Source organism: Prinia subflava, chromosome 25 (genome assembly GCF_021018805.1).
Source record: "Prinia subflava isolate CZ2003 ecotype Zambia chromosome 25, Cam_Psub_1.2, whole genome shotgun sequence".
NCBI lineage: Eukaryota > Metazoa > Chordata > Aves > Passeriformes > Cisticolidae > Prinia > Prinia subflava.
In genome coordinates this window covers 433436-460263 of record NC_086271.1, presented here as the reverse complement: position 1 = coordinate 460263, position 26828 = coordinate 433436, and the positions used below count along the sequence as shown (strand labels likewise).

General features: G+C 40.2%; 3 protein-coding genes across 6 annotated transcripts in view; 1 reads left to right on the top strand and 2 right to left on the bottom strand.

Moving 5' to 3' along the window:
• LOC134561954 (TBC1 domain family member 23) overlaps nucleotides 1-3387 on the bottom strand; it is a 31875-nt gene extending 28488 nt beyond the window's left edge. For both annotated transcript variants that reach the window (XM_063419343.1, XM_063419344.1), the window contains exon 1: nucleotides 3235-3387. In XM_063419343.1, coding sequence (XP_063275413.1) covers nucleotides 3235-3275 — 41 coding nt within the window. In that variant the 5' untranslated portion in view covers nucleotides 3276-3387. The remainder of the gene's footprint in view (nucleotides 1-3234) is intronic.
• An 895-nt stretch (nucleotides 3388-4282) lies between these two features.
• Nucleotides 4283-26828, top strand: part of LOC134561973 (uncharacterized protein C3orf26 homolog) — a 219868-nt gene continuing 197322 nt past the window's right edge. Inside the window, exon 1 of one of the 3 annotated variants that reach the window (XM_063419371.1) lies at nucleotides 4283-4489. In XM_063419371.1, coding sequence (XP_063275441.1) covers nucleotides 4298-4489 — 192 coding nt within the window. In that variant the 5' untranslated portion in view covers nucleotides 4283-4297. The remainder of the gene's footprint in view (nucleotides 4490-26828) is intronic. The other 2 variants (XM_063419372.1, XM_063419374.1) reach the window with 2 other exon arrangements.
• LOC134561976 (filamin A-interacting protein 1-like) overlaps nucleotides 7843-26828 on the bottom strand; it is a 33859-nt gene continuing 14873 nt past the window's right edge. Inside the window, exons 2-4 of the mRNA XM_063419379.1 lie at nucleotides 22749-25482; nucleotides 9793-9977; nucleotides 7843-8558 (exon numbers count right to left, since the gene is read on the bottom strand). Of these exons, the coding sequence (XP_063275449.1) occupies nucleotides 8468-8558; nucleotides 9793-9977; nucleotides 22749-25367 (2895 nt within the window). The 5' untranslated portion in view covers nucleotides 25368-25482 and the 3' untranslated portion in view covers nucleotides 7843-8467. The remainder of the gene's footprint in view (nucleotides 8559-9792; nucleotides 9978-22748; nucleotides 25483-26828) is intronic.

Genomic DNA, 26828 nt, shown 5'->3' with positions numbered 1-26828 from the left:
AACAAGAGCCATATTGAATTGAAATTAATGAGTGTTTGTTCTCTATTGAAAACAAACAAACAAAAATCAATCCCTCACATTTGCTTCAAAATAGCCATTGTACCCAGCACACCACTGAACCATCTATTATTCTCCAACAGAATTTTGGAAAAAAACAATTCCCTGACATTTTTTCTTCTATTTCATGCTTAACTGGAAAGGATTGTTCTTGTTCATGGGCTTTCAGAAGAAATACCACAGCTCCAAGGTCTAATTAGCCAGATTGTGAGAATGGGAAAGATATATGGAAACCAGATTTGTCCCCCCGTTGTCTTAGGCAGTTGCAGTGCATTTTGGGTCCCTTAAGATGGGTTATTCCAATGCAACGTTAAACACACAGGAACAATTCCATCTGTGGTTACAGTTATATTTAGTTACTTCAGGTCCTGATTTTCCAAGTACAGATCTTAAAAATCACTACTTGAGCAAGTTTCCTGAAGCTTGAGTATTAAACAAACACTTGCAAAAAGGTTTTAGAAATTAATTCATAACCATTAATCCGTTTGAAAACCTGAACAAGAAAAATAAGGTCCAAATCATCGATTTCCTTGATAAATGAAGAGAGAAAAATCTATAACTTCCAATTACAAACATTTTAACTAATAACAGACCATCTTATTTGTGTCTATACAATCTACTGACTAGATGTACTCATCAACTGAAATTATGAGGAAAATAAACAAATAAGCAGACCGAAAAAAAAAGAAACAAAGAACACTTTACAGCAGCTTGAAAGTAGCCTGCCTCCTTTGTGTTTCACAGCATTCTTACCTTTGGACAGATATGTCTTCCAGAACAAAATTGTGCTGGCAATTTCCCAAATTAGCTTTTGAGTATATGCCAAATAGCTCAAAAGAAACATTTAGCAAACAAGGTCTATCCGGTTTTGCTCATTTTTAAATCAAAACTGTTGACAACAATTTCCTGTACCTACTGAAGAGAAAAAAATTACACTCTCATCTTTCTCTATACAAAAGTTTGGGGTAGTGGTGATGCTGGGTTTTCTTTTTATTTTGTTGTGCAGTGGCGAAGTACCCTGGGTTTTGTTGCGCAAAACACCAAGCAGTCAGTACACACATTGAAGGGTTTAATTAATAATTAGTTTGTGACACCCTCACCCAAACCCCTTACACCAGCACTGCATGACAAGTTAACACAGGGAAAACAAACAGGGAATTTTATGTTAGCGAGGATAGATCCACATCTGGATTCTACACACTCAAGGTGCTGCAACAGCCTCTGAACACAAAATTCCATCTGTCTTTTAATCCTCCTAAGGAAGTGAAGAGAGGACACGGAATCAGCACTGCCAGTTTTGCTCCTAATAGGCTCAGGCATACATATGGATCATTATATGTTTGGGTATTTTTTAGATTTGAAATCCTATATACTTCAAAATACGATAGTGTAGTAATTTACACCAAAAAGCTCTTTTAATAACAACTGTTCACAGCATTGAAACATGAATACAAGACAACACTTATGGATAAATGAAAAAGCAAATACTCCACTGAAACTGGATACAAACAAAAAACAGAACAGGAAAACAAACCCAAAATGCCATGTAAAGTTTCTAAGCAGGCAATAAGGAATGCAACATTGTCACTCACAGCACACAGCTCTAGTAACAGGATGCACTGTCACCTATTAATGTAGCATTTAATCATAAAACTCTTTAACTGTTCCCATAAAGCCTTAAATCGGTTTTAACAAATGCCTTCAAGTTTGCATTTTCTAGTACCATCAGCATATTAAATTTACTCTAGTTTTGAAGCTGCCAATCAGAATATCAACAATGCAGGCTGTGCCTTGAAATGTCTCTGGAAACACACTTGTCCTCATCCTTAACAGAAATTCTGGAGAAGTTTTGTGATCTGGGAGACACCAATATTCTAATATTAGTAATGGAAGTCATCTGAAGTATTTTTTCCAGATGTATTTGAAGTATGTCTCTTATTCAATGACCAGGATTATATTTCAAAGTGTCAAGAGTGCACTGTCAGTGAGTCCATCCTCGTATTTGTAATTATAGGGCCCAACAGTCAGGCCTGTATTTAGAAATAATGTCTATGCAACACTGTGCTTATAGAAGTAGCTTTATAAATTTTGAGGCTGTAACTAAAAGTAAAAAAAAACAAACCAAAAAACAACAAGAATAAAAAATGACACCAACTAACTTTCATTTTCTAGTTAAACATACTCAGTTGTTTTAACCAAGAGCTGTATTTGTAGAACCAACCTAGACCAAGAAGAGGTTCCACCTACACCTGTGTGTGTGTTCTGGCTTCTTTACAGTGAGATAACTAAGCACAAAGAAGCTAGGCTCAGTCTGCAGCAAACTCTGAATCTGCCACACCAAATAGAGCCTAAAAGCAAAAACATCAGATTGGAAGTGATCATAGAAAGCAGCTCTGTAAAGTGACTGCTTGAAAAGCATATACGTGGAGAGGACAAAGAGCAATGGTGTGGCACAGAGCCACAGAAGGAAATCACATGCAATGCAGAAGCGCAAAGACAAAAACAAAGTGAAGGCGCAAATGGATGTGCTGGATGCAGTAAGAATAGTTTCAGTGTTTAAACACAGTGTTTATTTAAGCCTCGGCAATCCTGAGTCAAGACACATGCAACAAATACTAAAATCACATCGCTGTTACCATCAAAATGATCCTATACACGCTCCAGAAATAGTCTCTATTCTTGTCCTAGAGGTTCAACGTAAAATCCATTATAAGAAATAGCTGTGCTAAAGGAGGGTGCAAAATCATTCAGAAAACGAGGCAGGACCCACTGCTGTCACCTGTTCCTGGGACCAAGCACGCAGCGAATGGGAAAGCTGAACTGAACAAAGCAACTCCACTCCAGGCAGACTCCTGGAGCAGCTCCTACCGCATATTAAAGCTGTCATTTAAACTGGAGCGACCGCTTGGCTCCAGGCTGGGCACGGCCCTCGTTTTGTGTCTCGCCCGTGTTTTGACGGGCCCCTCCTCTCTGGGGCGCCGGAGCCGCCGAGCAGCGCCGGCGTTTGCGGGGGGCTCCGGGCTGGCTCCCAGCGCGACCCCGCACACGCCCCGAGCGCGGCGGCTCCCGGGGGGAGAGCGGCGGCGGGCAGGGCGCTCCGGCCTCTCTTCCCTCGTCCCCGCTGCGGAGGGGAGGGAGGCGAGCGGGAGGGAGGGCGCCCACACCCCCATAACTCACCAGCTGCCCGGCGGCGGCGGCGCCTCTTCCCCTTCCGCCATAGCTGTTGACGTGCCCGCTCGCCCGGCCGTAAAGCGCGCTCGGGAGGCGTTTCTTCGCCGAGGCCGCTCCTCCCGAAGCCTGTCCCTTTCCCGAAGCCTGTCCCCTCCTCCAAGCCTGTCCCTTCCCCGGCTCCTGTCCCCTCCCCGAAGCCCGTCCCCTCCCCGGCGCCTGTCCCCGCCTCCCCGCGCCGCCGGGCTGAGGGCGCGGGCCGCAAAGCGCGGAAGCCTGGCACGGGCGGAGGGCGGGGGCGGTGTCTGAGGGGGCGCCCGCGCAGCGCCCCTGGAACAGGGCAGGGGAGGCGCGCTGTCGGAGTTTTGAATGTTTTCGGTTTTCGTAGAGCTGAACTGCTTTGCCACATGTAGGCTTGATCATTAAGTGACTTCCCCCATGGTGTTTAATGTACTACAGATTGGACGTACTCCGCGAGTCGGGAAAATCCACAAATTTCACGCCGTTTCCGAGGGCTAAAAATCTCTTGGTGATGTCCATTAACAATCCTGGGCAGAACAACACTAATGCTCTCTGTCATGCACGCTCCTTACCCACCTGTATCCTCAAAGGTGGAAAAAATAGGGTATACTTCAATGGAAGTTGAGAAAAATCACTGGGGCGGGCTGTACACGGAATAACAGTGCCGCCTTACGAGGAACTGCAGTCCTTACACTGTGCCACTCCCCCGGCGTGGCTCGGGACGCGCTCAGCAGGTGAGGCCCGGGCCGGGAGCGGGGAGAGACACCCGGTGGGGACGCGCATCCCGAGGGAACTGCACCCTCTGCAGGCGCCCAGCTGCTCCTCGGAAAAGATTACGTGAATTACCTCAACCAAGAAAGTGGGTGTTTTACAGTACGAACCCGGGTTGAGGCAATTAAGTGAATGCTGTGAAGAACGGGATAATAGTTTTAATACCTTTCTTGTTTCTCTCCCTTCTATATTTTCCACTAAAAAAAGAAAGAAAGGAAAAAAAATTCAGAATGCCTTTGAAAGCCTCCTTCTCTTTCAGAGGACTGTCGTGTGACTGTCAATGTCAGCTGCGGTGGCTGCGGCCGTGCCCCGGGCAGCGCCGCCCCGCCCGCCCGGCAGCGCGGGCAGCCCGGCCCGGCGCGGCGCGGCCCCGCGGCAGTGCGCAGGCGCGGCGGCGGCGGCATGGGCGACACGCTGGAGGAGCCGTGGTGGGACAGCGAGCCCGCGGCGGGCGGCACTCCAGGCACTCCAGGTACTCCGCTTCTGGAGCTCCCTCCTCACCCTGGGGTTGAAGCGTTTCGCCTGAGAGCCTGCCCCCTACCCTCCTTTCCTGCCCTCCACCCTCCTTTCCTGCCCTCCTTCCTTTCCGTTGGATTTGGGTGGGTTTTTTTTCCACTTCCACCCTCCGCCTTTCCCTCCTCTGCTTTTAATTTACTTCTCCAGGTTTTCCACTCTCGGTTTTTTTCCCCCCCGTTCCTGCTTTTCCCTGCTTGCTACCGAGGGCGGGTTTGTTTGTAAGCAGAATCTCTGCAGCGAGGTGATGTCCAGTCTCTGATCAGAGCCCTGGGGCAGATGATGGAGCGGCAAACGAAAATACCAAACCCTAGGTAACGACAGGAACCCACCTAACACAAATTTATGCAAAGTTTAAAAAGCGGGGCGACGGGAATGGGAAAACCTCTTGCTTTGAATTCAGAGCTCCCTTGCATTCCTTTACCTTCCAGACTGTATCTTCTTCCCAAGAGTTTATTTGATGGAAGGCTTTTGCATAATGTGTGATCCTTGTGGGTTCCTTCCACCTCAGAATATTCTGTGATTGTGTTTGCCATTACCGTCGTGAACTTACTTGCAGTCCTGTAAAGCCTAGGAAACAGTAAATCCATAGTAGAGCCTTTGGAGGGAAAAGTATCAGTGGTACTTGAAAAGCATCACCCGTGTACTCGCTGGGGTGTGTCGCATCACCCTTGCCATGTGTTACTGTAAAAGGGCAGGAGTGAAAAAGTTCTCTCCAGCCATTGCTCTTTGGAGTAGGGTGCCGTGACTGATTTGTCTTTTTTTTCCCTGATGGTTATGATATCTGGCTTATATACTTATATTTTTTCAGTGTGTTGAAACAACAAGCTGTAAAATGTTTTATCTGTAATGCTTATATTTACTGTGAAAATTTAGGTATATCTAGGCACCTAAAATGACTTTAAACTTTATAGTGCCCTATTTTATTGATTGTTTTTTAAATTTCTTTTAAAATACAATATGGGCAAGGGTTGGAAACTACTGGGAGTTATCTGCACCTCTGCAAAGACTCCAGGTTTTGAGTATCTTGATAATTGGTGTTTATTTCCTGTGAAGAGCTACTTGGAGAATAGTTAGAGTGGAAGCAATATAAAAGTTGTATGCATGTAATAAAGGGGGCTCACAAGACCTAATTAGACTTCTGAGCATTTAATTTTTAGTTTTAGTCTCATGTGGGTTCCTTAAGCAGTCCCAGTTCCAATGCTCTTCGTTAGGGATTTTTCTGAAGAGCCCACCTGCACATTCTGCCACCACAGGTTTCACTTGGGGTGGGTGGTTGCAATGTTGGCAGCTTTCCTTTAGAAACTGGATACAGAGCAGGACTTGGATGATAAACTTTTGACATAATGGATGAACCATCGGACTTTGAGGTGAGACTGTGAATGACAACCTTTCCAGCTATGAAAAATTCCTTGGGACTTTCACAATAGTATTTTTGAGCTACTGAAAGAATCCAGGTGGAACGCAACCTCTGGAGGTGCCTAACCCAGTCCTGTATACTTTACTCCAAGAGCATTCTTTGGAATGAATGAGTGTTATGAGTAGTGATTACAGGTGGGTGTTGTGCAAACCAGGTACTCTGCTGTCTGCAGCCCACCTTTGGAAACTTTTTGGCAGGTTCTTTTTATGGAGCCTGTTGTTGGATGAAGTTGACACAAGCTATCAGTAAACATAAAACATCTGTTACTTTTATTTTGTGTAGCTATTTTTCACGTAAAACAGGTAAAATCAAAGATTAATTTGTACAGCATCTTATTGATACTGTAAAATGCTTTAAATTCAGTTGGCGTAGAAGAGGAAATCAGGGTTCACAATGTATGATGTAGGCAGCAATACAAGAAAATATTTGCACATTACTGAGCACCTTTGAAAGACTTGGTCAATTTTATTTCTGTGAAACATCAAGTTTCAATAAAAAATACTATTCAACCTCCTTTGCTGACTATTTAAAAATAACATCTCTGCCATAACTGCAGGTGCGAAGCAGAATTCAAAATGTACTTTTGAAATACTGATCTTTTGCCACATCCTTTAAAATTAACCCTAGAATAAGCTCTGACTACAGAGTATTCATCAGAACTCAGCTCTCAAAGGTGTTTTAGATTTTAGCCACTTGTAGTTACAAAAGGCTACTTTTAAAATGAGTATGAACATTGTTCATACACTCCACCTAAAGCATATGAAAACACAAAATAGATATAAATACATATCCTAGTGTACGGATATGTAATTCTAAATTTGCTTTTGGCCATATCATTTGAAGTCATTATTTTAGAGTTCATATTAAAGATTGAAGGTAATTACTCTCACCTTAAGACATGAATGTTTACCCTGCTGCAAGTGATGTTTAGATGTACAAAAAAGCCCGCTAAACCCAAGGAAAAACAATGTTAAAGGGATTACCCATCTTTTTACCTTGTCACATGACAATAACGAAGGAATCTTGCCTAACAACGTCTTCAGCAAACCTCAGAGATGCGATTTGTGGAGGGACTAGTTGGGGATCATTCCCTGCTTAGCAGCGTGATTTAGTATTACATGACCCACGTCATGTAACTGCAGGACTTCCTTACCTTCCTTTTTCCAGTTTGTGTCACAACTTTGTCCAGTTTTTCATGTGATTTTTATATTGCATTTGGAATTGCAAGGGAAAGGATAAGGAATTCAGAGGAGTTTATTTCGTTCTGATGAAGGACACCAACTTTCTCCGCTTCCCTCTGTGAACAGAAAAGAAATTCTCACAGCACTATAAATGTCTGGATCTTGCCTGTAGCCAGTGTGCCTCATCTCCCAGTCAGTCAGAGGGAGAGGGATGCAATTCTGTTTTTCAGAAATTCTTCCAGTTTCCTCCTTTTTAGTCACCACTCCTTGTCTTTCATTTTCCGTGCTTTCCATATCGCCCTTAATCCCACAGGAGTGTAGTATCCCCATTTGTCAGTTTTAGATGCTTAAATAGGATCTACCTGTGAGGGGCATGGCCCTCATAGGTAGAAATTAATTGTGTCGTTGCAAGACAGGAGCAAAACTCTTGTATGTCAGCACTACAAGTAGATGAGAAGTGTAATATGGGACCACAGGATGATTTGGCAGTGCTTGTGGGGTCCTGTGTGGGCTCTAAAGCAAAGGATGCTGTTGCAGGAATTGATTTCTTTTGCCAGGGCTTCTGTTTTCTTTCTTCATGCTGAAGGGTGCCAGTTAACATCAATTTTGAATGTGTGATTTGCAGCCATTGAGAAGCAGGCTCTTCACTGTAGTGCGTTCAGTGGGAGCACTTTTGTTTGATCGGAGCTGAGGTCTGTTGCTGGGCTCTGTATGAAGAGGTTTGTTTCTCCTTTTTGGCTCATCAATGACTTGCTGTTCCTTGTGATAGAACTTGGTCAGTACTTGAGGATCTTTCTGATAAGCATGCCAAGCTGACAGCTGCTTTTTGAAATCTAGGTTTCTTCCCATCAGTGTACATTCATTCTGCTGATTGCAGTGGTGGGCTTCTGTGAGCTGTGTTGGGATCTGAGCATACATGGTACAGACTCTCAGAACTTGATAGCTGCAGATTTAGTGAATACAATGGGAAGCCTTTCCTTTTTACTGAGGAAAAGTCAATCTTTATTGTCTCCATATTAACACAGGTGTGTCTTGTAGGACACAGCTGAAATAATTTTTCAGTAGATTGATCTTTTAAAACTTTTTAAAGTACTTCCAGAGAATTTCTTGTGAAGCTGTTGAGAAAGGCATAGGTTTCTTGTGGATTTGCAAAAACAGTCACACAGCAGTGCTAATGTGTTGTACTGTCTCAGTGCTTAAGGTAAACTTTTAGCTGTGAAATGAAAGGGAAAAATCGGGTAACTGAATGCATCAGAATCTCTCCTTGCTTCAGCAGAAGGATTGCAGTTCTGGCTATGGCACTGTGATCACCACCAGCTTTTGCTTTATTTAGGAATTAGGATTTGGCAGTTCTTAAAGAAACGCCTATGTGTAAGGAGTTTTCCCACGTATTATCAGTTGAGCCATTTAGACTGTTGGAATGCACTCTGTTAGGGGAAGAAGAATGAGGGAGACATTAATGCCAGAGAAATAAATTAATTTTTATATTTTAAAGCAGTAACTAGTGTTAGTTGGTATTACAGGACTCTTGTGGGGGGTTCCTTGCTGTAGTATTTTGTTAGTCTTTCTTAACATCCTATAGAACAGTGAGAAATTTTCCTGCAGAGCAACAAAAGCTGTTTATCTGAAAACTGGAAACAACAAGCAACTCTTCTCATGTTTTTGTTTGTGTTTGTTGTTTGAGGTTTTTTGCATGTGTATGTTGGCTGAAGGGAAACCTTGAATTTTAAGTCTTTTAAAGAAGTTACGCTTTAAGAAAAGCACAAACGTAAATTCTCCCATGGTTGAACTAGAATTTCTTGTGCAAAGAATTCAGTTAAAAAACCCCCTTCACTAGGAGCAATGAATCCAGTTACATATTATAAGTGAATGTGAGGAGTTGAAAGGAAGGGCAAAATTGTGGAGGAATGCAAGAATAAAGTTGCACCTCTGTGTAAGCCACAATTTACTGTTAAGCTTGATACTAATATTAATCAGTTCTAGAATACTGTTTAAATGAACTGAAATCTAAATACTGTAATCCAAATGGTGAAAGTTTATGTAGTTGATGCAAACCATGTCCATCTTGATTCTCACATCTGTTTTTCTAATACAACCTCTGCATGAATTGGAGATAATCACACTAGTTAAGTCCTTGAGGAAGGAGTTGCTTATCTTCACATCATGCTTTTAAAGTGATGCAAGGATTGCTGTGCATTTCTCTAAATTCAATATGTTATACAAGAGCAGATTTCTTGAACCTTTCTTCCATACCGTGACACTTTCAAAGCTAAACCAGCTTTGAAAACATGACACCTTCTGCAACCCCTCTTCATGTGATTAACCATGTTTTTATAAATCTACTTAGATGACCTTACTATTGTTATTTGTAGAACATGTCAGAAGTGAATTTGTAGTAGAAACCTGTTTGTGTCTTGTGCTCCTGTGCTGTGAGTGGCAAAATCTGGAATTGCACCACAAAAAAGGGAGCAGGGCATGGTTCCTGCAGACATGCAGTAACTTTGGCTCCTAAGGACTTGGCTGTCCTGATGTGCTGTGCTTGGTGACCATTGATGTGCTGACCATGCAGATGGTTCCAATTGTTTTTATCCAAACAACTGCTGCTGAGATTCAGATGGCTTAAATCCATTTTAATGTCACAGATCACAGAAAATGATTTACCTTCTCCCTCCACTTTGAAGGCACGCTTTAGACACGGTCCTTACAATGCGTATCTTTCCAGAAGGGCTGTCTTGGAGTGGTTTGTTGAGGTGCCCAGCAGGAGTTTTGCCAGGTGCTTTGGTTGTGCTTGCAGGCTTGGGTTTGGGGATCCGAGTTGGGATCGAACGACGGAACGTATTGGTAATCTGGAAATAAACCGAGAAAAGAAATCATGCATTAGGGAGGAGAAACAAGTAGTGGTGGTTTTAGCTTGGTAGGGCTTTTTCTACTTTGTAAACCTGACTGCACTGCTTTTAGAACTGTTTGTTTAAACTTCCTTATCTTGTTGGTAATGAGACAGAAGCTCTGTGTTTAACTTACCTACTTGATTGGTGAATGTCAATGAATCTCGATGGATTGAAACTCCGAGTATAAATAAGAGGGATTTCCTGTCTGTCAGCTATCAGCCCTGGGAGCTGAGTGATGCAGTGCAAACTCTTGAACTGTGTGGGTTCTCTGGGTGAATAATCAGAGAACTTCCACATGCAGAAGCTAAAGTTGATTCAATCCTGAGTAGAAGACAATACCCAGGTCATACTTTACTGAGACATCATTCTTTGACAGTGACCAGTGTATGCAAAATTAATGAATTTGTGGGACAGCGCACCCTCCAGAATGATCATAGTCATATTTAATTGCAAAAAATGTAAATATGCCCCCAAAAAGTTATGATGTGCACTGAAGAAGGGGTGAAGAACTATAAAGGCAAGAAGTTTGTTTGAAAAGTACTGTTATCTGAAACCAGGATTAAACATGTGCTACTCATGAGAAAACCTTTTTGCCTCACAACCATTTTTTATATCTTTTTCAGTCAAGTTAAGGGTAAAAGAACTTCACTTAATGTTTTTGTAAAAAACCCATAAAATATAAATGGTGTTGTATATGAGGACAATAGAAAACAGTGTTGGAATTCTGATGACTTAATTATGAGTAAGAATGAGCTAGGTCAAAATGGATTTTGAGAAAACTTCCTAATGGTCTGTCTGGGCTGATGAAAAAATAATCACAAATCAAAAGCTTGCCATTTACCTGTAGATAATTATGTATGACAAGGGCTTTTTTGATAGAATAAAGCTGAACTAACATCAGATCATTGCATGTGTTCAGCATGGAGGAATTTGGGGGAAGTTTGCACTTCACAGATGTGCTTAATGAATCCTGAATAAGGAAAAAAATGAGCCTGGGTTTAAATGAAGTTTGATAACAAAGAGACAAAATAGTAATGATCTCCCAAAACAATGTGATATGTTTCTAAGAGTAGTGAAGGAGATGATTTTTAACACTGCAGAATCCTTTTTAGTGATATGTAATCCACCATTGAAATTGTTGGTGATGCTAGAAGGGTGCAATGCCACTTTACTCTAAAGCTTCACAGAAGACTCATAAAAGTAACTGCTGAACTGATCAAAGTGTAGAAATGTCAGTTAAGTAATATGTTTGCCCTCACGGTTACCGATTTTGTGAAAACATTCACATTTCTTGTCAGGGATAATTTTTGGGTCTGTTAGTGAGATATTGTTATATAGGTACATGCTATTGGATTGTTTAGTGATGAGACCCGTGTGGGAGGAAGAGAACTAGGTAAGTTTTAAAAAAATCCCCTTGATAGTGGTCTCTAATGAAAGAATCTTATGAGAGCAGATTTTGTGTGCAAACTCTGGAAAAATAAGGAAATTTCTCAAGGTTTATAAGTGGCAAGTGGATAGGTAGCAGAGAGTGAGCTAGTTTTTAATAGTATAGTGGAGATGGCATCTGAATCTCACGGACACTTCTGATACTCAACATAAACTGCACAGAAAGACAGTACTGAAATGACAAATTTGTATATGGTATAACAGGGAGAATATTAGAAGCTGACAGTAGTTTGCATTAGTGAGTAAAAATGAGTGTCAGTTCAGTGTTAACAATTGAAAAATAATATATGTAGGGAAAGCTAGTTCATGTACTGTAGTGACATTTATTGTCAGTCAGAACACAGATCTTGGAATCCCTGTGAATTGTCCTCATTGCTCAGCAACTGGCAGTTGTCAAAAAGGTAACAGGCAGGTTAGGAATGACAAGGAAAAGAATAGAAGAAAACAAACCCCATTTTTTAGTGTGTGAATCCAAACCATCCTACACTGTGAGTGTTTTGCTGCGTTTTGTCCAAGCAGCTCTAGAGAGGGTATGCCAAAATGCAAAAAAGGAGGCAAAGACCATCAATTATGAAATGTCTTCTGAGTGAAGGTTAATAACATACACTAAACATTTTCAGGACTGGAAAATAGATGGTGGTGAGAAAAATTAAAAGGCAGTGGAAATGTAGTATTATGGTGAATAGAGCAATTCTCTAACATGCTTGAGGGGGCATCCACTGCGGGTGGATTAAAGATGTGAAAAATGTTTTCCCTTGTCAGTGAGCCATGAAACTCATTGGGACAGACAGTTTTTGAGGTGGTGATATAAATTGGTTTGGAGAGAATTTGTACTGATTCGGGGCATCCATCAAGGACTGCTAAACACAAAGATCTGTGGAGATTCCAGCCGTAAGTCGCAGCTGCCAGAGGCTGGGTTTTCTTCTCTGTGTGTCTGGTGCTTAACATTCACAGACATTTACTACTGGTCACCGCCAAAGAGAAGATAGTAGTCTGAGTGTCTAAAACCTCTTTCATGTTTCTGTTTTTAAAATCAGCATGGTTCAATTGTAATACTTCTAATTTTTTTTAAAATGCATTGAGAAAGGAGATTGGCTTTGAAAGTGAGTAAGGGAAAAAGAGATGCATTTTTCTTCCTATGTTCCTTCAAGATTTTACCTCTAGGTGGCAGCGAAGATTTCCTTTTGTATTGCGTCCCAATATTTCACTTAAACCCGACTGAAACTCTTCGTTAAATGCTGAATAAACAAAATTAACATGCATTTTCATGCTAGGCTGGAATTTTAGCATTCATATTGTTAGTAGGAAAGAAAGCAAAAAAAAGAATTCCCCCCTTGCCCCCAAACCAAAAAGCATTTTGCTTCAATTACTAAAGGTGCTGTGTTAAGAAAGGAATTGATGTTGGAGGGGATAATTATGTTACTGCTATGTGGCTTTCCATGAGTACTGGGTTGGAAGAGTTTGTCTCTGACCATATGATATGGCCTGGTAGATAGGGCACAATATTGAGAATAAAATGTTTGGGTTATTTGGGCTATTACTGGCAGTGCTACTGCCTGATACAATTATGGAGATGATAGAAAACATGTCTGTTTCCCAGCTAGAAAAAGAATTACGTTAGCTATAATTTGCTAAGTATATTGAGGTGAATAGATAAAAATATTTATCTGAAGTCTTGCATAGTGAAGTGAGGTTGTATCTCTAAGAGTTGTTTTTGGTTGTTTGGTTTGGGGTGCTTTTGAGAAGTGTTCCAGTTCAGAGATTACTTAGGTTGCAAAGTGATTGTAGTATTGTCTGGAGTTGCTTGACCAGCCATGTTATTACTTCAGGAAGGTATTCATAGGCCCAGATTTTTACAGGTTTTGTGCATCTGACTCTGGTATTCAGGCCATAAAGTTTTATTGAATCAGGGAAAAGTTAGGTGTTGAAATATGCCTGTGCTCTGGCCTATAATTTGCACCAGTGTCTAGCCCATGAAAACCACCATTGACAATATGGCCTTCTGCAACATCAGACTTAATTTCAAACAAAATTTTTTTGTGATTCAAAATGATGTATTTTGCAGTTCAGAATGACAGTATTGAATACATCTACATTATTATCACCTAGTGCCTAGAGGTGCATTATAACTGATGGACTTGTCAAAGTTTGATCTGCTTACAGAGTTTGTATCGCCCTCTTTTGCTTGTGTCATGTTTGATTATAGCCACAATATCTGCATTGCTCTAACTCCTGGCATAGGCTCAAACCCGAGGATAACAGTGGTATTATGGGGCTTTTTTTCCTATGCAAATAAACAACGGAACCCTGCACTTCAGTGGTTGTACCAATCTAATTTCTGATGAAGGCAAGGATTTAACAAACTGCCCATCTAGTTCTCTTCCTTCTCATACTGCTCTTAAAATTTGGTTTATTTTTTCATCATTTGTGATATAAATTCTAGAGAGGAAAGAACGAATATTTTATATTTAAGGAAAACACTTACTGACACTTAACCTTTTGAATTCAATTACACGTGTAGCTAGATCAAGGACTAAATTTGATTTATTTTCTGAAACTTGTACTTGACAAATTATGAATCTCAGATAAGAGCTGTAAACAGAACATTTGGGGTCAGTTAACTAGATTGGTGCTTAAGCTGCTGTAAGATGTACTCATAAAGAGGGAAGGGTACTATGTGGGAGTTGTCTGGAAAACACTTGGAAGTAACCATATAAAAATTCAGCATTGCTTTAGTTGTATGTGTACTCAAAATCCTTATGCAATACTCCTAGGCCCTTCCCTACTGCTTAGTGTAGAGGCACGTAAGCAGATAAATTGGCCATAGCAGGATTGTATCTCAGGATGTCTGGTTTGGTTTTTAGGCAGACCTGAATGACTGAAAACCCCTTATATATAGATTTTGATGGGCATTTTCAATTTGATTTTTAACTATGTATGGGAAATCTGTGTGCACAACGTGAATTACTTCAGTTCTCTTTAAATGCATGCATCCTTTCTGCCAGTTCTCCTGGTAGAAAGAATGTACACATTTGAAAATAAAAAAGTTTTCTCCTTCGAGATGAATGTTTTTAGTCTCCCTCATTCTTTTTTGGACTCTCATTTGTATTCTGAATTTGCTGGCTTTGTGTTCATCTTTGCTGTTTAGCTATATCTCTTGAGTTCCCATATGCAGGCCACTTTTTATATCTGCTATCTTTCTAAGTCAGAGAAGAGAAAAAAAGTTATGTTTGTTCTTCAACAAACAAGCTGAGCTGCCTTTCATGTTCTGGAGATCCCTTCTGAGTTCCCATTAATGCTCTTGAAACACCCCCAGAAACAAAATGTTGCCAAGGACTGACCTGTCTGAGTGGTTATGCATTTTTCCTTTACTTAATGTGTCCAAATAAGCATCGGCAAATAATCACTGCAACAGCAATGACAGCCCCCAAAGCATTAAACTGGCCACTTTTAAATGAGATTATGTGCTGTGTCTAAGTATAATAGCACCATAGTGGTTCAAGGCATTAGGCTTGGAAAATAGCAGTGTTTAGTTGGAGAAATGAACAGATAAAGCTAAATTTCAAGGCAAACAGTGATCTAAGAATCAAGAAGGCTGCATTTTAAGTTCATTTTTAAATTAACTTCTGAAACAGACATCAATTGCCTGTAATAGGAATTGGCAGAAGAAGTGTGAACTCTACAAAGGAACTGCATTTGTTGTCTCTTAGCAAATGACAGTGGGTACTTCAGGGATGGGGACAAACACTGGCACAGGTGACAGTTGAGAAATTTTCACACATTAATGTGAAAATGGCCCTTCTAATTTCAAGAAGACAATAGAGAAAGCATGCTCTTAAATATCAGGATGTATATTCCAAACCCACCCTTTTTTTCTCCCCGGTGGCAACAGAGGTGGCTTATTTGTATGGGCCAGCTTTTAACACGATGCAATGCTTGCTTTAGGGAGTGGGCTAAGGAAAGTGTGTGTGGGAACCTCAAGGAGAGAAAATATTTCTGTTTCTGTGCTGTTGAAGTAGTTCTCCTGCTTTTGGTCCTAATCCTTTCCCTTTCCTTCTGAAAGTATGTTGTGTGCTTTGCTTCTTGTTTGAACTTTATTCATTTAAATGGGGGGAGCATGGATTATTTATGCTGTAAGTTTTCTTATTTGTTTTCCCATGTTATAGTAGCACTTGATCTAGGAGAAATAACTTTAGATAAGGTTCTTTTTCACTGCAAAACTTTTAATTTAAGGTATTTGAGTAACAGAGTATCATTTGCAGCCTTAGTGAAAGTGTCCAGGGGATGGTGCTGAAGGTCCTTTACTCAGAAGTCCATGTCTCTATGTGCACAAACGTGCCTCTTGCCAGACTTAAGTTTGTTCCTGGATGATTGAATGCAGTCGTAATGAAAGCCAGGTCTGCAAGTGAGAACGAGTTAAGATTAAGTGATAAACTTGAATATTCCCTTTGGTCTCCAAGCCAGACAGCTTTGGCTAAAATTTCTGGTTAACTGCACACAACATTCAGATACTTCCTCTTCTTTACTTTTCTTTCACTAGATCGTGGCATTTGTTTTCTAGGAATCCAAAGTGAGAGGTCTCAGTGGCTCTGAATTCCCTTTTATGCGGCACACCTATGTGTGTGTGACTGTTCTGAGATGTGTGAGCAGGAGCAGTGCAGTCCTGGCTCTCAGTAACTCACTTAGGGCAAGACCTGAGCCAGGCTGGTGTCTGGCCTGCCTCACTGCATTGTCACACCACTGTAAACAGCTCGGCAGAGGGAATGTGACTCTGCAATGGTCTAGAGTCTAGTACTTGAGCTATTAAGTGGGAGAGCAATTGGGTTTGTTTAATCTGGACAAAACAAAACTGAGAAGAAATGTGATAATTGTCTTCTAATATGTGTTGCAGAGAAAATAATTTTCAAAGTCCAGTGGAGAGACAGGAAAGAAAATACTGGAGCACAATTTCAGCAACGTAAATTTAGTTTGGAAATTAGCAAGATTCTTAATGGCAAGGATATTTCAGCCCTGTTCTGGATTCCTGGATAGCTGTGAAATTGTCATTGTGAAAATTTTTAGAACTGTATGAACCAGGTTTTTATTTGGACGGTTTTAAGCCAAGTTATAGTGAGAAAATAGGCTCAAAAAATGTCCTGAGATCCTTTTTAAGCTCTATTTTATGCACCATCTACTCTTCTGCTGCTATTTGCTTTATTAGAGCCCTCTTGATTTCAGTAATATGGCATATTTGACAGAAAAATCTGTATTAATATTAGAAATTATTTCCATCTATGTGGCACAATTTGCACTAATGCACTTACATGTGTCACTGTGATCCTATTTCCTGAATGCAGAGTTTAAATCGCCTTTTTGCTGGTGGGGAAAAGAAGAAGGGCTGGATGCAGATGTTGTATTTACAGTTTCTAAAATTCTGTTGCGTGCCTTGCTTTTCTTGGGACACGTCTTCATTGGCAAGTGTGATGACATTATTTTAAATTCAGATAGCTTAAAGACTCGTTTCTAGCAGGTAATTGACAAGATGCAGGGAAGGGCAGGGTTATGTTGTGGGCTGACTCCTGTAGGATGAGGTTACCTGGGGCTGGCCGATCAGCATGGTCATGCAGCTACAATGATCAGCTGTTTGTGGTTTATCTTCCCTTTGCCCCTTGAGAGTCCAAGGGGTCTCAGGCACCTTGATAGGGCTCCCTTGGGGATCCCTAGGAACAGAAATGTGTGGCCTTTTTAGAATACTACAGACGCTGCAATAGCAGTTGTGTCCCACACAGGGGAGTGCTGGCACTAAAGTGCTTCTGCAGGCACTTAGTGTCCGTGCAGTTGGACAGAATACAGCCTGCCTGAGACCAGCAGTCCAATTGCTTTAAAGCTGCTCTGCCATTTGTTGAGTAAGATTCTTGGCAGTGGAGGATCATCTGTACAGACTGGGGGCACGGTGGGATATTTGTGTTTGGGTGTTTTTAAGGCAGTTTTTAAAGGTGTGTGAATCTGCGCTTATAGCCACACACGCCTTTGAACGTGAAAACATCTTCATTATCATTATTGTCTGTTCAAAAGCTTTGAGGATGTTTTCCCCATTTTAGCAAATTTTTATATTGAAAAGGTTTACAGAGGTTCTGCATGGAGAAGGAAAAAGACCCTCTTGCTGTTACCATCATGGCTTTACTCTGTCTGTGAGTAGGCTGTTTTCCCCTTGGAAGGCCACTTCAAAAGATGTGTTAATCAGAATCCTATTTTCAGTATATATTTTTTCCCCCTAATATATATAAAATTATAACTAAAATAAAAGACTCTCTAGCTTTTATCCCACTAAGACTGATGTTTCTTCAGGACAAAACATAACCTATAGTGGCTTGAGTATGAGACAATCAAGGATAAGAAAATGTAGGTACTAATCACATTCGAAGCTGCCTTGCTCGGTTTTTGCACAAATCAATTAACTTCTCTCCCAAGAGAGAAGTTTGGTTTTTGTTTCTTTTTTCTTTTTTTTAAATGAGGATTTGTGGAGCATGGCTTTTTGTTTGTGGTTTTGCTGTTGTTTTTTTAAATCCAGGTTAGTGTCTTGACCTAGTTCACAGTGCTGCCTTCTGGAACAGTGGTGACAGCACAACTGAAAGGGCAGTATTTTGTAATCTGGGCTGTGGTAGGGGTGAAAAAGGGAAAGGAGCTTCTTTGGCCCATCCCTGTTTGAAGACTGATATCAGACCACTGCATGGCAAATGCGGAGACATTGATTAAGGGAGATCTTTGCACTTGTACTCAGAAAGTGTTTCTCAAGAATACTTTGTGGTCAGAAGAGAATCATATTCGGTTGGCAGCTCTGCTGTTGGCTTTCTGGGTGCCCACAGTATTGTGGCTCATTGGCTGAAGTGCTAGCTAGAGCACAGGGAGAATGCAGCTTCATCTTGGGGCCACTGGCTGCAGATCTGTGAAAACACTTCATGCTGCTTAAATTGTTATGGCTTGTCTTTTCTTTGAGCAATTTCCCACTTAAACTACTTGGTGTTAATTTTGAAACCTTTTTATACACCCACTTGTGCTGTATTTGAACTGTACGATCTTTTTCTCTTCTGTTTCTTGGTAACATAATGTTTTGGTAGTCTTTCCTTAAGATTAGGCAGTTGTCAGTTTTTGTTTTGCCTGTCTCAATATCTGTTTCCTAGGGACAAAGTCATCCTGCAGATGGTTACTCCATTTCCATCATCTAACCCTGCAGCATCCATTGAATCTTATTCAGAAAATAGAGCTGTACAATTCTGTTTCTGATTATTTTTTCCCTAGTGTAGGGAGCACGCCTTCCTAATCCTTGCATGAAATGCTTACATACGGATCTTTTTCTTATTACAGCCTTACATACTGTCCCCAGACACCGTATTGGCTACAGCGTTTTAGATCAGGAAGATTAGCAGTCTGCTCCTGTAGTTTTTGTCAATTCTGTTTCTTAATTAGTGGCTTGCAGGAGGTCTTTAAATAACTTGAGATGCTGCCTCATAGCTGATGGATGGGTGCTTTGGTCTCAGATTACCATTATCGCTTCACATTATCTTCTTTTTGCTTTTCCTCCTTTTCCCTCCCTCCCCTCATCCATCCTCCCTGTAAGGACAAAAATTGCAACTATTTCTTCTGAGAAATGTAATCACATAAAAAGAATGGCTGAAAAATGCTGAACACCAAAGTGTTGGTGCTGCCCTTGCTTGTGTCCGTTTGATCATTCACTGAAATAAACCCAAAAAGATGAAGGAAAGTGGGCTGGTAACTGCTGTCATTTTTAATCAGTTAAGTCTCCCTCTCTTTTGCTGGGAACTAAACATAAAGGAGAAAGGGTAGGTTTTTAGAGCTTAGAGATGCTTGCCAAGAGTTTTGGAAAAGAGAAGGATTGATATTACAATCTGCTGAAAACTGTTTTTACGCTCTCTTTCAGTTTAATCCCTCTGATATATGCTTCTTATTATGTGACCTTATTTCCCCGTAACATTTACATGAACCATTACATACCTGTCAGACTTTAGTCTTTTGAGCAACTGCTGAAATCAAAAATGTCTCAGCCTCCAAATTAACAGCAATACTTACCACTTACAGAGTAGTTGATATTCCTAGAAAAGCTGCCTTACTTGTTGAATTTTAAAATGATTATGCTTGATGGTTTTGTTCGGAGTGCTAGAATCAATGTGCAGATAACTTATTTAAATTTCTCCTTGCTCTGCTGTTTCCTTATGCCAAGAAAGCAGGTGGCTATTCCCACTCAGAAAAATAGAAATACTCTGAAATATGGAGTGATGAGCTGAACAGCTCAACATTAATTTGTAATTTGGTAATTTGATTCCTGAAGCTGTGCTTTCTATTTGCTATTTTATGATAAAATTACAGCTTACTTCTTTCTGTTTAAACAATTAAGTTTCAGCTCTCAGCAAATACATCCAGGTATTTATTTTCTCTGCTTTGAAACCAGTCTTGGGAATTCAAACAGAAAGAACCTCTTTCATTGTGCAAATATTATTTTCAGGCAAAAAGAATTACTTAATTTTTTTATCTGTTGGAATGACTGACAAATTTTTCTGTGAAATCAGTAAATCTACACAGAGGTTGTTTCATCAGTAGAGGAATGTAAGCTTCCCTCAATCGAGGTGTTTTTTTAGAAAATGTAGCAATTTCATTTCCAGGCACTGCTGAAGCTTCTTACTTAGGAGTTAATGGTCACGAGTGGCTGCTTCCTTTGTCTTTTGTCAATGAGACAGTTTCTGATAAATCATTATGAGTTTAAGACAGGGACAGGAGTACTGTACTGTTAAATGATTATACTTATAAATGGTGTGAACTCTCACCTAGGTTTTGTACTCAAATCTTAGCTTTAAAGACTGAACTTCCTTATTCATAATAGCTTAGTAAGCGCCCAAAGGACTCTGTGTACTTATTGTTACACCCTAATTTGAGCTTTTCTTTTATAAGATATTGTAATAGATGGCCAGGTGGTTAATTATCAACACATTTCTGTGCATTTTTGAAGGTAGATCTGATTTTTTTTTCTACATGCTTTTTAAGTCTAACTGAAGAAAATATTAGTGCCTCTGGAGGACAAGTGTTACTCCTTTAATTTTTGGAGAATTTGGTGTCTGTTTGTATGCTGGCAAGTGGCTACTTGAGACAGTTATTCAGTACCATGCTTGTAATGTGTTCCTGCAGAGACCTTAGCTATCAGCAGGATATGCAGTATCCCAAAGAACAGAAGTGCACAGAATGTATGTTGAAGGTACTCACTTCTGGGCTCTTAACTGAGCCCTGCATTAAGAATGTGCAGCCTGAATGTAATTAGATAACTTGTTCATATAATTAACACACTCTAAATATTTTTTGATTTTGATTTGCCTGAATTCCGGCTGCTGTCTTCATCAGTAACTTTTGCTGAAGTTGGTGTGAGTCAAAGTTTGCTTTGCAGAATAAGACTACTCCTTCTGACCCAGGTCTTAGTCAGAGCTTACTCGTGCAGCCATGGAGATAAAGTGAGACAAAACAAGGAAGAAGGACCTTTCATGGAGCCTAGTAACTTCAGATTATATAAAATGGGGTTGTGCAGGTCCACACACAATTTCCCTTTTTGAAATTGCCATTGTTCCACTGTAATACATATGTTATTATCCATTTCTATCACATATCTTATATAATTTAATATTTTTCTCTTCACATTGTTTACTGAAAAAAGTGTATATGGGCAGTGGACTTTGCTTTTCAATAGAAACTATTCTAAAAGCAGTTATTTTCTACCATTATAAACATTTAGTTTCCTGTCATCAAAGGACTTAAAGTGATAGAAGTCCCCTTGTTATGTGAGATCATGGGCCAAAGTTCTTTGCTGAATCCATTGCTAAGTTATATCACAGAAATATTTTTTTCCTCTGGGTAATATAGGCAGAATAAAGATAAGAGTTTAGTGATAGGGACTTTCTGCTTACTTGCAAACTTCCTTGTTGATAAGGAGGCTGCAGTTTTAATTTTTAAAAAAATAATACATAACATCACCACCCCCCCAAAAGCATCAAATTTAACTTTTTAGAATAAGAATAATTGTTACAATTTAGATTTGGAGTGCACAGCTTTTGTGAAAAAGAGAAGTTTGAAAGTGCATTCCAGATCTTCTGGACTGATTTATATTGTATGTGAAGCTGCTCTACCACTTACAGTATTTTATGGGAAATTAAAATTGACTGCTTGGCACATGTGTAAAGGACAGAATTGATTACATTTCTGTCTTTTTCCTAGGCCCAAACGCTGTAGCTGTCACTGAAATACCTTAACCTGCTTTGTCCACTCTGTGTGGCACTCCCATTTATCCCAGACTCAGGGGCCTGCATGTTTGGAGACTTGGTCTAGTATTGCTTCTTAATGCTTCTGCCAAGCTTTCTCTGTCTGTGAGGGGAAAAACATGAAGGTATGCCACAGTTTGGTAATCTTGTTTCTTCTTCAGTGTACTTGTGTGAGGTATTCTGTTTGTCAAATTGATGGCTAGCAGCTTAGATGAAATGAGAATATTGTGTGTAAATCTATTCTCCTGAAGCATTGTTTATTGTTTTATAGCGTACCTAAATGATTGCAGTTTTCCTGTTGTATTGGAATAAAACTCTTGTTTGGGGAGAATTGCTTTGTGATACAAGTTTCTGAACTCGGTTCACTTGCAAGCAAAGTTTGCAGGAAGGTTTAAAAAGAGCTTTAACCAAACATTATTATATAATACATAATATTTTGTATGTGATGTAGTGATAATTACCTGAAATGAGAGGGCTAGAAGGAATTGGGAAATAGCAGGGAAGATAATGAATCAAGTCTTATCTGAAGTTAGCAGGCAGTATTATGGCTTAATTCAAATTCTACCATCCATGCAGAAAAATACAAACCACACATAACAAACAAAAAATTTTCAGCAAGCAATGATGAAAATAATCAATTATTTACTGTTTTTTTGTAATGTTAAAATACTTTACCAAGGCAAGTTGCAGTCAAAAGTAATGTGAGTTATTTTGAAAATGACAATACATAAAGATGCATTTATACAAGTGCAAGACTAAATATTTTACATAACTGTATTTCAATGAGAAGGTATACAGTAAGTGCACACTTGATAACACTAAGCAGGCAAAACTTAACGTTAGTTCCATATGCTGTTGTATAGTTCATGCACAGATCTTTCCCAAAGTAAAGAGGCTGTTCCAAATAATTCTTGCTGGGATGAAAAACAGGATGGGTTGCTGGTAAGGGTGTCAGCATGGATGGGGGTCAGTTATAGACATTACTTACTGTAATTTGTGATTGCCGTGGAAGAGGAGTGGCTGTTGGTGTGATAGTAATACTGCTGGTGATTTTATTGGTGGGCTTAGTGGGTAGGCCATTAGCTAGAGGTGGAGTTCTGTTGTCTTGCACTGCATTGCAAGGGCTGATGGGCTTGGAATTGGTGAGAGCTTGGACATAAGGACTTCCTAAATGAATGTGGATTTTGTTATCCTCAGTAGTTATTACACTTGATCCCGTACTGTTAGATCTCTGAAACTGCCACGATGACTGCCTGTCTGGGGATACTCTAAACACAGCATGCTTGGCTCCCATTTCCAAAGGCTCCGAGGAGAGTGTTTGTTCCTGAGAACTTGAGCCTGGTAAAGCCAAAGGGGACATTGTTCTTTCAGGAGTTAAAGAACCACATGATTCTGGAGTCTGAGATCTTGCATAAGTAGTCATAGTAATAGGAGAAATTACATGCTCTGGGGTCATGTAACCTTCTCCTGCTTTTGATTTTACAGGTGTTAAGGAGGCGTTTTGAATAATGGTTATTCTTTGCTTTGGAGTGCCACAGTTGGGTATAACTGCTGTGCTTGTGTAGGAGTGAGGGCTTTCAGTGGTAGGACTGGTTATTTCAAGGGTTGCTGTGTTGTGTCCATGGTCTGGAGTTACTTTTATGTGAAGGGGTTGGCCAGGCGTATGGCTTAGCACTAGATCTCCAGTCTGTGCACAGTTTCCATTTTGCTTCGTGTGTATCTTTCCATTTTGAGGATGGCTCTCTTTGGACTTCATCCAAGGGATCCATAATTTTTTGTTTGCGGCGTTTGTGGTGGACGAGTTGCTTTTGAAAGACACTGTTTGTTCCTCCTCGTTATCACTGTCTTCATAGAGCTGCCCATTTACGACAGTTCGCTCTAAAGGCATGAGGGTTTTGTAATCGGGTGGTTCATTGTCGGCTGGATCTGTTTGGATTTCTTTAGAAAAAACTTGCACATCTGGAATTTTCTTTCCATTGAGACCGGGCCTGATGTTCTTGCTGAAGGATCTGTACCTCTCCAGTTCTTTTGTGAGGTTTTCCATTTCCCTTGCTAACTCCCTGTTTTTGTTTTCTTGCTGGAGGAGTTTCTTCTGCAAGACTGTGTGATCACCTCGCAGGTGACAGATTAGGTCTTCTGTTGCCACGTATTCATGAACTTTCTCTTTCAGTGCATCTACTTCTCTGGAAAGGTGGCTCGATTTAGCTTCCTCTTCTTTGAGTCTCTTGAAAAGGTGCTCCTGATTGGATTCTGCCTTTTCTGTTAATTTATACCTCGCCAATTCCATTTTCACAGCCTCCAGCTCCTCTGAGAGGAGCTTGGCTCTGTCCCGTTCACTAACATACTTTCGTTCTAGAGACTCAAATTCATCTTCAGTTTTCATAAGATCATCTTCTACAGACTTCATTTCGTTGAGCTTCTGCTTAAGCCTCTCAACTTCTTGAGAAAGCTCTTTGATTATGTTGTTTTCCTGCTGCAAGGAGGTGCTAGATTTAGTACTCTCCTTACGTTTATTTTTAAGAAACTCTTTTTCAACATCTTCCAGAGACTGAAGCCTTTTACTTAGAATATTCACTTTGGAAACAAGATCACTTCCTTTCTCCTCTTCTGCTCTGAGTTTGTTTTTCAGTTCATCTCTTTCTTTTGTAACACTGGACATTTTTTCCTCTGCATCAGATTTTGATTTCAGTGCCTTTTTACTTTCCTCCATCAGCTTTTCTGTAACCGACATGACTTTATTTTGTTCCACTTGAAGCTGAGAAGTTGCAGCTTGCAGCTTTTCTTCTGTTTGCTTTATTTTTTCACCCATTGTTTTTCTTTCATCCACAAGCATCACTGTTAAACTCTTCAGCTTTGTTAAATCTTCTTTAAGTGTAAACTCAGTTTTCTCTAACTTGCTTTCAATTGCTTCAAGCTCGCCAACTCTAGCTTTTAAACCATCCAGCTCATGGGCCAACTGTTTTGTTAACATTTTTTCTCTTTCTAGGTTGCATTTCAGGGAGTAACATTCTTGTTTACTCTTGTTGAAAGCATCTTCTAGTTTCTCCAGTTCCATAATTCTTTTATTAAGTTTATCAACTTCCCCTTTAAGGCTCTTGCTCTGTGATGCTTCTTTTTCTAACTTTCTATTAAGTTCTCTGCACTGATCTTCCATTTTTATGAGCTCTTCATCTTTTCCTTCCATCTCCAGCAGTCGTTTCCGAAGTTCTTCTACTTCATTCATAAGTGTGGCATTCCCACACTCTCCCTTATTTATCTTATCCCTTAGGTCTTGCAATTCCTCTTCTGCTTTTCGCAGAGATTTGTTGGTCTCTTCCAGCTCATCGATTTGCCGGCTGAGAGTTGTTAATTTTAGCCGGAGCTGGCGATTCTGACTGTCTTCATTGGTTAGTTTGGCCATCATTGCTTCTTGGTCTTGGGAACCCTTACTGCTCTGGGAGCGAATTTCAGCCTCCAGCCTGCTGGATCTTTGCTTCTCTTCTTGAATTTTTGCCTCAGCAAAAGTCAGCTTTTCGTGTGCTTGTTCTGTAGAAGTGGTTAATTCTTGAATTTTTTTACTTTGTTGATTCAACTGCTCAGTGAGTCTTTGCTGTTCATCCACTACCATTAAAGCAAAGGATTTCAGTTTCGTCAATTCTTCTTTCAGTTTAGCTATTTTCTTGTTGTTTTCCTTTTCTTTTTTTGCCTGATACACTGTCTCTTGTTCAAGAAGCTTTTTCAATCTGTGGGAGGAAATAATATTGTATTTTGTAGCCATTTTAGTGGGCATTTAAAAACACACTTGAAATATTACGACATTTCTGCCAGATGTCCGTGAACATCCAATTGTAACTACAAGCAGACCTCTCCTTGCAGCATCATTTGGAAGTGCCCACTGGGCTCACTTCCTATTCAGAAGTTCTTTTGTAATGAACACTTCAGTATGATCATTTAGACTTGGCAACTTCAGTTACTGTGCATCTTTGATTACATTTTCAACTTTTGACAGAGATCAGTGCAACAAAACTGTTTTGTTATTCTGCACTGGCACTGCACTTGTCTCAGCTGTTTGCTGAGGCTAGGTATGTGCATGCAAGCTTTGTTTGGTTTTTTGTGTGTGTTGTGCCCTTTTTTTTTATTTTTAAGAAATGTGATTATTGTAATGCTTGGGAAATTAAGTCAGTGCAGCCCTCAAGGGCAGATATAATTTGCAGCATCATAAACTTCCCAGCTTTGTTACTTATAAACCGTCCTGAAATTGTACAATCAACCTTAAGGATGTTTGAGTGTGTGAAGGAAATGTAGCCACAATGCAGTTAGTCAGGCTGCCTAATGTGAATCCTTAAGCAGCATACCAGAGCACAATTAGGTGAGTCTGTCCTTAGTGAAAGTGCAGGCCTTGTGACTTTGGGTCAAACACACACACACAAGCACACAAAACCCTGGTCAGCAGATAAACAGGTATTTAGTTGTGCCTTTTGAACTCAGCAAAGCCCCAATGTGTGTTAGGCCCGGATTTGCAGATATGCCTCAGTGCAGCCCTGCTTCTACATGATTCTTGAAGGTTTTCATGATGATTTTCCAAAATTAGTTTTACAAGTTTATGTTAATACTCAGCCTTTACTGGGATGCAGCATACTTAGTTTGCAAGAGACTTGGGATAAGGTTGTGTGTTTGTTTATGTAAGATCCTAACAAACCTCCAAATACCTCAACTTCTTAGGTTCTTTTGTAGACTTTTCTTTGTCAAGGAGATGCTTGTGCAGTTCATCTAAAGTATGATTAGGTTTGGCCAGCACATATGCCTCCTTTTAATTACATTTTTCCTACAGCCAAGATAAATATATTTTGGTATTAAACAAAAATCTGAAAAGCCTAGGTTAAAGTAATAAAGAATTAGAATTTGTATGTTGTTCATAAGAATGGTACAGACTCAGTTGTGTAGATCATGTGAAGGAAATAACTTGGTTACCAAGACTGTATTTGTCCAAAATTACTGTTTAAGCACCCACTAAACCTTATTTTTTCCCCCTCTGAAATATGATGACAGCTGTGTGGAAGTTGCTGCTGAAGCACAGGATTCCTATTGC